This window comes from Antedon mediterranea, chromosome 5 (assembly GCF_964355755.1).
Source record: "Antedon mediterranea chromosome 5, ecAntMedi1.1, whole genome shotgun sequence".
NCBI classification, from domain to species: domain Eukaryota; kingdom Metazoa; phylum Echinodermata; class Crinoidea; order Comatulida; family Antedonidae; genus Antedon; species Antedon mediterranea.
In genome coordinates this window covers 2,849,076-2,859,673 of record NC_092674.1, presented here as the reverse complement: position 1 = coordinate 2,859,673, position 10,598 = coordinate 2,849,076, and the positions used below count along the sequence as shown (strand labels likewise).

Genomic DNA, 10,598 nt, shown 5'->3' with positions numbered 1-10,598 from the left:
CTTAATAACCAAACGTATAATGATTTTGTTAATAATAATATTATTAATAATTAATTACGAAATTCGTTTCTCTGCTGGGGCTTTTTAATGCATAATATTGTAAGGTGAACATATATCTTTATCCAATTTTTATATGACACTGTTTTCTATGATATTTTTAGTACTTGCCATGTTTTAACCTTTTTTATGAAATGTTTATATTTGTTGCATTTGTATTTTATCCTTTTTTGTTTCGTATTGTCTGTGTGTTATATTTTATCATATTTTATATATCACGTAACAAGAAAGCCAATTTTCGAATTGAATTAGTTTTTATTATCTTACTACTATACTCGCTGTACTTGTAAGTATACTTAATTTTGTTAATGATTATTTACTCTGTATACTGAATTGTTATTGAAAAATAAACAAACAACAACATTAATCGTATTTACACAATCAAATTATGAAAATTAATGCAAAGTCCACCGTGATCATATCGACAAACTAGCTGATTGGTTTGAAAGTACACGTGATCATATATCGACAAACTAGATGATTGGTCGGATAGTACAAGTGATCATATCGACAAATAACTAGCTGATTGGTTTAAAAGTACACGTGATCATATATCGACAAACTAGATGATTGGTCTGAAAGTACACGTGATCATATCGACAAACTAGCTGATTGGTCTGAATGTACACGTGATCATATCGACAAACTAGCTAATTGGTCTGAAAGTACATGTGATCATATCGACAAACTAGATGATTGGTCTGAAAGTACATGTGATCATATCGAAAAACTAGATGATTGGTCTGAATGTAGGGGAGAGTGGGGTTGGTTGAATCGGGGGCAGGTTGAATCAGCCGTATTATTTCAGAAATTACAATTGGGTAAAAATTTGGTTGAACTACCTGGCAATTGGCTGACGTCACTCTACATGCTCACCAAAAATTATTCCGATACACGCTTGTTAACCTATTGTTCTAAAAATCCAGCTCGATTTGTGCCTGTAAGTACATTTTCCAATTTGTAAAGATTTTCGTTTTGTTTATTTATACTGATTGTTTTTCCTGAAATCTTTAGTAGTCTTATATAACACATATATTAGGGTAAAATATTATATGATAAGCTTCTTGGTTGAGCCACGTATTTTTTTTCTATGACACGAATTAATGCTGTCTGTGCCTATGGGGTTGGTTGAATCAGGTGATGCAACCTACCCCATCACGTGATGCAACCAACCCCAAGATAATAATGTGCATTGTTTATGTTTAATTTATGTAGTTTTAAACTTTTTCAACTCAATAATAGTAACTATAGAAATGTTCTTATACAGAATAGAAATTTTAAGATGTAAATTGTAAGAAATTAAACTACATAGGCCTAGCCTAAAATTACAGTATTTATTATTATTAAGTATTGTAAAAATATAAATTATAAATAAACATCTTTCAAATAATTTACTGTATTACTATTATACTATAGGCATAGTTATTAAAATTAAATGATGGAGGCTACTATAGCCTATAGGGCCTAGTATACGACTGCCAGCGCTACCTATTTTTTTGTTAATTCTAATGATCTTTCGTTTGCATTTTTCAGTTATCAACATACAGTCATGCCTAGAACTCATAAGAGAAAAACCGAACGGGGGAAAAACCCAGAAATGTTAAAACGAGCAGCACGAATTGTGATATTGGAGAACCTGTCTGTAAGATCAGTGGCAAAAGACTTTGATGTCAATTACAGTACACTCCAAAGACTTGTCAACAAACTAAAGAAAGGTATGGATATTAAAATGTATGAAAATATAATAAGGTATTAAAATATTACTATTAGCTAACTGTATACATTAAACTATATTTTCAGATGCCGATGGTGCTTTGAATACCCCTCTTGAAGTGACAAGAGCATTAACTGACACACACGTTGGATATGTCCGAAATCGACAGGTGTTTAGTGACAACCAAGAGGAAATGCTGGTTCAATATATATTGAGAGCTGCTGCTATGTATTTTGGTTTGACGCCGGATGATGTAAGGAAGTTTGCATATGAGCTAGCCATAGCATATGAAGTAGATTTGCCACAAAGTTGGACTGAAAACCAGAAAGCAGGGAAGGATTGGTTTTGTTCTTTTTTGAAGCGTCACCCAAATGTTAGTATAAGAGCTGCAGAAAAAAAATCTGCAATTCTGACCGACACCCCAGAAAAAGAGGCAATAATGAAAAGGAAATCTGCAAGTAAAAGTAAGGGTAAATCAAAATCGAAGTCGAAAACGCCAAACAACACTCAAAAAGAAAAACCAAGTAAGGGAACTGACTGGTATTGTGAAATTTGTGGAGAAAGCTACTCAAATAGCAAACCGGGAGAAAAGTGGGTAAAGTGTTTAGCGGAGGGTTGTGAAGAATGGTCACATGTGGAGTGCACCGAAAATGGACGCACATTCATTTGCTCGGTTTGCGAGTAACCAGTTTTTCATGTAAACGTAAACATTTACTGTATATACTTAATTACATTTTTTGTTGTGCCAAGTTTGTTCCTGTAATTCTAATATATTATTTTAAACAACTCAAATAAACAACTTAGGCTAGTTAAAAAGCCTAACTCTTTAAACAATTCATATTTATGTTATGGTGCTTTTTACGTGTAATAATAACTAACATTTTAAAAACATAATAGTGCAGCAGCTTTAATATCAGGAAATAGTTTTTTTAATAGTAGTTTATTAATTAATATATATTTGTTATAATGTGGTTTTCATCTTAATAAATAAATATTAAAGATATCATTGTATTTATTACATATTATTTCATGATTCAACCAACCCCACTATGTGATTCAACCTACCCCGATGAAGGGGTTGGTTGAATCGGTCGACTCATCTTGGTAATTTGCTTCTAACTTCTAAATATGTTTTCTGATGTCCATATAATTCACCGTGTTGCCTGAAGGAATGTTAGTGAACATACACTGTTAATTACAGCTTAACCAATGCAACCAAAAAAAAATTATGGTCAAAAATAGAAAATTTGATTCAACCAACCCCACTCTCCCCTACACGTGATCATATCGACAAACTAGATGATTGGTCTGAAAGTACATGTGATCATATCGACAAACTAGATGATTGGTCTGAAAGTACAGAAATCTCCCGATAGAAACTTCTACTAGGGTTATAGAACCTATCAAAGATGCTGGTACTAGATTTAGAGTTCAATTCTCTGTTATTGTTTCTGGCGCTGCTGTCTGTGAAACTTCGACGATTTAAAGGCGCCATTCTTGAAAAAAGTTTCTTTTCAAAGTTTTCAATATTGTCTGGCGTCCATTTTAACCTTCTCACTGCTACTAAGACCCGCCTCAGGTGCTTCGATTTGTTTAAGTTGTTCTTAGAAATGTCTTTAAAAATTACTGGTATAATTTTTGAACATCTGCCGCGTAGATTCTTCATGTCTCTGAGAGCGGCGTCCAGTTCGTAGCGGCAATGAGCGTTGCTAATGTAGTCTGGTGACAGGACTAATATGCACCGTCTGCTCCTAAATACCGCGGCAATCCCGTCATCAAAACGAACTAAAAAAAAGCACAGGTTATTTCATTTACAACACGTTATTTTTTTTCTAATGCAAAGGTACACCTTTATCCCACGGTTTGGGAAACTTATTTCTCGCAATTACAACAGAAAAATAGTTTATTAAAATAACAAAATTATGTACAAATCTTTAAAAATATGTACAAACATTACGTATAAGTTCAAGTTAAAATGTTTAAAGCCTTGTCTACATTAACATTTTATGTGACAAAAATGTGATGCACCATAATGGACATGATGATGCCATATATGGGCATATCACAAATCGCACATCACACATATCACATATCAAACTAGTTTGGTGTAGACAGAGCTTAATTATAGGCCTAATATGTAGCTTCAATTCCGTGTAGGCCTCCTACATCGTCTCATGTACTTCATTGTCGGTGGTCAGCGGCGCATGTGTCGCCTGTATCACATGGACGAATATTGTATTACTACTGTGGAGATACAGTAGGTGTACTGGGTTGGATAATAATCTAATTAATCTTTATAAGCCATCAAGAATAAAATAAATACTATCAAACATACTTCCTCCCCCTTGAAAATTGATAACATCTATGCAAGTCGTGTAGTTGTGTCTTTCAAGCAGAGGGCATAAGACCTGAATAGCAAACATCCGATCTTCATCTGTGTTGCTATGTGAAATAAATACATCATACATATCTTCCTCTATAAGAAAGAAAACAATGGGACTTATCAGTTTATTAGTCTTATACGGTGATTAATATTGGCGGAGGAAAAACACTGTTTGGCACACATAGCGTGTCATACGTATTTAGGCTAGGCAAATCTACTTAACAATGAGAAACTATACTATGTTTATCCAAAATATGAAAGATATATATAAATCATTAGAATAAAAGCACGGCAAAGAAAACCTAGGACACAAAGCAGATTGTAACGAAATCACCGGCACATGCGCGGAAGCTACCGATCGTCGTCGTCGTCGTTGTGTTCGTCGTCGTCGTCAACGTCGTTGTGTTCGTCGTCTTCGTTGTCGTTCGTGTTCTTTGTTGTTGTATTAGTCGTCTTTGTCGTCTCCGTCGTCGTCGTTGTTTTCGTCGTCTTCGTCGTCGTTGTGTTCGTCGTCTTCGTCGTCGTGTTCGTCGTCTTCATCGTTGTTTCGTCGTCTTCGTCGTCGTCTTTTAAAACCTGATTACATACTACAGTAACGTGACCGTGTGGACGATGGATTATTCGAACTGTCGCTTGTTGTTGGTGAGCCCGCTTGCTTTGCGCTTAAGTTCTTACATTGCATCCTAGTGGAAACCAAGTCTTAATGTCATAATGAACTTACCCATGTCATCATTAATAGGCCATAAATCACTAATTAGCAGCCAGATAGTCATGTGGTATCGTTTCCAAACATAAATGGATGCAAACATAGTCAAAATGCAAACTACAAGCACGAAGCTCATTGCCATACTAACAGCAACTTTTACAAACTTTGACGGATCAACATCTGTAAAAGAAATATACATGGCTTTATTAGAACTTTATTTTCGGACGTAAACAATCAATTTAGGCATTCATTTTGAAGAAAAGATAGATTTTAACCTGAGTTTGAAAATATTCTGATGGTACAGTTGCCACGACGTTCGTTTTTGTCAGAAAATGATGTGACAACGTATGTGCCGTATGTTTCCTTGGTAACGTTATACACTGTCAGAAAAGCTGTAAGATTTGTATCATCGTTGTTATTTTGTGTGCTGTAAATAAAAAGAAAATAACAGTTGATTGAAAGATTTTATTCGAAGAAACACTGGTTTACATACCATGTTGTTCAATTTCCTTCCGCCGCCGGTCATGAGGCCCACACGCACACCGCCTTCTAAAGTACAGTAGGCCTAACACGAAATAGACAGTTGCTGTTAGACCCCAGAAACCAAAACGTCAAGATATTCTCTCAACTTAAGCTTGGTTCCCAAAGACGCAACGCAAATAGGTAAACGCAACGCAAGCGTGTTGACTGCCGGTATACGACAAGTGACAATGCGAATAATCCATCGCTTGTGATTGGTCAAATTACTTCATTAAGTTACGTCCTTGTGTTGCGTCTATTGTGAGAACCAAGCATTATAGACGCAAGGAAAGCGAATCGACCAATCATAAGCGACAATTCGAATGATCCATCACTTGTGATTGGTCAAATCACTTACGTTGGTTCTCTAAGTGGGAATCTGAGTATCACCCATGGAGGTATTATTATATTCCTCTATGCATTACCTACTTCCTTCCTAAGGAAGTTACAACACCTGTATTTAACTGCATCCCTTATTTTTTATTATACCATGGAATTTATAACTCCATGGTTATACTGTATAATTTATTTAAGACAATAGGAGGCAGACCTGTAGACACAATGAATACGTCACTACTAGCCTACAAACAATCATCATCATCATCATAACATTTATTTCTTATCTTTCAAAGTAAACAAAATAACAATTTAAATATAAATAATTAAGAGGCAAAAAACCCAGAAAGAATAACAAAACAAAAAAAAACTTGTGACGGGTAACCAGTTAAGAAGTTGTAATCATATTGAAGTTTGAACAAACAGAAACAAAACAAGACAACGACAAGTTAATAATAATAAAATACTATGAAAGCACAGAAAAACCAGAATATATATGTTCATTTATTATTATAAGTTATTTATCGAGTAGAATTTGTTTAAGTTTAAAAGAAAATTTTTTTTTTGAAGGTGCCATTTTAATTTCGTCGGGAAGGTCATTAAATCATTTTTGTGCCACTATAACGGATATTATATCGCATTCAGGTGGCATTACACAAAAAGAACCCCATATTCAAATTGAAATTCAGTACATCATATTACCACTGCGTTCATTTTATTGACAACTGCTTGGTAATAATATAACAATCACAAATCTATACGCGTGAAACTAAAAGGCGTGGTTTATGCACGGTGTAGGCCTATGTGAAGAGAACATGATTAGCAATTGCTTAAAATTGGTTGTCAGTGTAATAGGCCTACTGTACACGCTTTCATGAGGTTACTGTATTTTTAAACATAATATTAATATTTTATACAATACTTACGATTTAAAGTAAGTTGTATACGCAACAAATGTCGTATATTCAAACTCCTTTTTAGTTCCTTCGGATTTGATTAGATGGATGAATTCTGTACCATTTATCGTTCTTTCCCATCGTATGTCAAAATCCAGCGTCAACTGTGAGAACGTGCAGCAAATTGTTGTGTTGTCACCAATATTCGCATACACGTTCAGTTCACATTCGTCGTTAGCGAGTGTCAGGTTTGTAGATGATTGTAAATTATTTATAGCTAAATGGACGAAAGCACATTGATTAAATTAAAGATAGGAAGGATGAACTAAATGAACATTTACACGCGCCACGTCTACATTTTTCTGTTCAATATTGTTTTTAGTCGCGTGCAATGCGACTCTACAACAGCTCATGTCGGTCGGTTGGTCGGTGGTAAACACTAACTTGAGCACGCGACTGCAGCCATGTATATGACCTTGTTTATTTATTTATATATTCTCTGCATAAATGAAAATGCATTTTAAATATGGGTTAACCTTTTGAATAGAATAAAAAAAATACCAATTCTGATGACTTACGTTGTACTGTTACATCTTGTTTGAAAGTCTCATTAACCGTCCCATTTCTTATAACACAAATATAAGTTCCCGTATGGTAGTCTTTAACACTTTCTCTCACTTTCAACACTTGTCCATTCTCTTTGAACGTAAAGGCGTGCTGGACACCACAATGATTGCAGCCACTAGGTATTGACCTTTGACCGATACGGGTTGATGGACTGATCACATCCTTGTACCATTCAATGGTATCATACCACTGTGCACAACATTTAATGTAGAAGTACTTTCTTATTTCAACATATGTACTCTTCTGTGTTGCGTAGAATGATAACTTGTTACCTTGAGAAATAAGAATCAGTATTATTTCACTAAAGGCCAATTTATACAGGCGACCGGTAACGGTAAGCGGAACCGCGTAGCTTGTCCCACGTAGAATAATGATGTATCTATCCTAAGCGTTGTGTGTAAATGGTCATAAGGAATAACATAGATTATATATTTTATTACCGTTGCCGCTCGTCTGTGTAAATTGGCCTTAACGGTATTTTTCTTCGTCATTGCATTCATTTGTCTCCGTCCGTCATCAACAGCGAAGACTGACTGGGAAAGGGGTCATGGTGCCCTGTATCTATGAGTGTGGAATGACGTCATGTCGCATTACGTGAGACCTACACATAAGTGTACGGTTCTGCTGTAGCCATCGTCATGATATCAGCGCCGTCGTCAAATTGGTTAATTTTATTAAATAATGCAATTTGTTGAATTCGAATGTTATTGTCATTTTTGTCACTCGACGCCATTTCATTGTCAGGTTGATTTTTGCCACTTATCAATACCCGTCACCGGTCAATTACGTCCCGGCACCATCACTTAGGGCTACTCGTTCATTGTCCACCCCATCGACGGAAATCCTATTTTTTCCACTATCAATAGTCACATCAATGCTATATCCCAGTAAAGCTAGGTTCTCACTAGGACGTAACGCACCACGTAAGCGCAACGCAAGCGAGTTGACTAATCATAAGCGCAGTTCAAATAATCCATTGCGTCATGATTAGTCAAATCAGGGAAGAGTTTAAACAAATATGTCACTCTTCACTGGTAAAATCACTTGCGTTGCGCTAACGTCCTTGCGTTGCGTCCTAGTGGGAAACAAGATTTAGTAAGTTACCTATTGGTGTTGTCCTATCACAAACGTCATCTGCAACAACTGTTACTACTAAGACAACTAGCAACACAAACAGTACTTCAACATAGTTGCTATGACGATGTGCCGTCATTTTATCTTAGTTTGATTCTAATAAATATAAAGAAACATAATTGTGAATGTAAGCATTATGTTTCGGTGTCATGTACATGCTTTTAATATAGGCCCACGCAAGTACGTAAATGTCATCTATCATGGTGTCCACTTTAAGTCATCTAATTATGACGTGAATTCGTTGAGCATATTGTTAATTAATCATGAATTCGTATACATAATGCACACGTTAATGTCACCAACAATTTACAACAGCAATTAATGTATTATCGAGGACTAGAGGTGATAAAGGAAGGTTTCCATTTTCTTTTAAAAAAACACCAACCACACATCACCCTCATTAAATGTTTTCTACTTTTATTTATTTATGAGTATATTATTATGAGTATTTTATAGGACCCTTTTTTCCAATCTGCAGTCTGACATTAGCTTTATAAATTAGAAAGTGTTTTTTTTTTTAAATTGATGTAAGATTTATTATGCCGCTTACAACTTTCCTTCAACGTGAGGCTGAATGATCATGATTTACGATTTTGATTCTGATGATTTGAAATCAAAAGTGGTTAAATATTACTACATTATAAATACTACAGTAATAGATCAATTATTATGGAGATAGTAATTAGTTCCAAGCCGTTCAGTTGCATCCCCACTTACTGGTACAGACGCCGTTGTTATATATTATATTAAATTCAATATTGTATAATAGATATCTTACCCTTAGTAGATAGGCCTAACTTCTTATATCCCGTCTATTGTACAATGTCAACCCCAGTTATGAACTGTGAACAGCGGAAGCCAATCCCATATTGCTAAAGTGGATAACACGAATCTGTATACAACCAAGAACCGGTAAACACATTAAACTTTACACACAGTATATGAACAATAGGAGGACTATTGAGATGTAAAAATACATATCCCTCATAGAACTATCAAATACTGTAAATCGTCTGAATATTGAATAGATTGATATGATACTTTTAGTGAAAATACGACTGTACGACTTACCGTCAACCTTGTAATGTATTCACAACAACAACCCGTAATGACAACAGCATTCACATACACACATAATAGTATACATTATTCAACGACTTGAGCCGCTACTTCCGCGGTTCTTCGAATTAACCGGTGTCGTGTCAAATCCCTTTGAACTTATCAGTTCTGAAATTTTATGTAGCCCCGTTTTAAACAGTTCCTCCAGAGTTTTTAATTGTAGTATTATTTGGTGAATTACAAAGCAGAACACTTGAAGCAAATAAACAATTCGCATTGTTTTCAAACAACGTGAAAGTGCAGAATAAATTTATTATTTCAAAACGTTACCACATTCTTGTAAAATAGATTTATAGGTATATTAATGTTGTTATAATATGCCTCAAATTTACATTTTTTGAAATAAATGTTGATGAAGCGTCACTTTTTGTTTCTATTTCACACGACATTTGGTCTGCTACGTTACGACGCGATGGATCACTGGAATAGATAGATAGATACAATTTTATTTGTCATAGAATAAGTAAAATTACATTATGAAAATTGTCTTCCTTGGCAAGAATAAAAATATAAAAAGACCATAACATATTTAAAATACTTAAAAACAAATTACACAAAAATATTTATAATATACTGTACAGGTATGAATAGTGAAGGCATCGGAATTACAAACTTCTCTTAAATCGTGAATTAAAAATATGAATAGCATTTGCAACAAAAGATAGTCTAAAACGGTCAACTCACGTGCGTTGCGCCTACGTCGTTGCGTTGCGTACAAAGACAACCAAGAATGACAATGTGAATATAGGCTTAACTATGGATGGAGGAAAGAAAATCCGTCATGGCCCAGCTAACCAATGATAACATTATTTCTATAGGTTGGCTTAGTAGGCATTTATAAGTGTGAAATAAAGGAACAAATAGCATTGTTTGATCATGATATCGTTCAAGTTCAACAACCTTTCATTTAATCCTTTCTAGGAAACTCCGGAAATGGTCTTTATTTGTTATACAGTTTACAATATTACTGTTTTTAATAATCACTTATTATTCCACTTATTGTTCGACCTTTAAGCAAAACTTAAAAACAGAAAAAGTAACCACTTATTTTTATAGACTTTATTCTAGGCCTACTCAAAAGGATACTAAAAGTGAATATATCATTTA

General features: G+C 34.7%; 2 protein-coding genes across 2 annotated transcripts; one reads left to right on the top strand and one right to left on the bottom strand.

The window, feature by feature from the left end:
• The first annotated feature begins 837 nt into the window (after window positions 1-837).
• On the top strand, window positions 838-2,725 carry LOC140049524 (uncharacterized). The gene is made up of 3 exons (XM_072094421.1): window positions 838-997; window positions 1,591-1,772; window positions 1,858-2,725. Exons 2-3 carry the CDS (start codon window positions 1,607-1,609, stop codon window positions 2,454-2,456), a joined length of 765 nt encoding a protein of 254 aa, XP_071950522.1. The 5' UTR covers window positions 838-997; window positions 1,591-1,606; the 3' UTR covers window positions 2,457-2,725.
• Window positions 2,726-2,815: 90 nt separating this feature from the next.
• Window positions 2,816-9,517, bottom strand: LOC140049523 (uncharacterized). Its single transcript, XM_072094420.1, has 9 exons — window positions 9,444-9,517; window positions 9,151-9,264; window positions 8,343-8,468; window positions 7,190-7,510; window positions 6,642-6,888; window positions 5,136-5,287; window positions 4,876-5,040; window positions 4,107-4,247; window positions 2,816-3,556 (listed from the first exon to the last, which is right to left on the bottom strand). Exons 3-9 carry the CDS (start codon window positions 8,449-8,451, stop codon window positions 3,096-3,098), a joined length of 1,596 nt encoding a protein of 531 aa, XP_071950521.1. The 5' UTR covers window positions 8,452-8,468; window positions 9,151-9,264; window positions 9,444-9,517; the 3' UTR covers window positions 2,816-3,095.
• Between the last annotated feature and the right edge of the window lie 1,081 nt (window positions 9,518-10,598).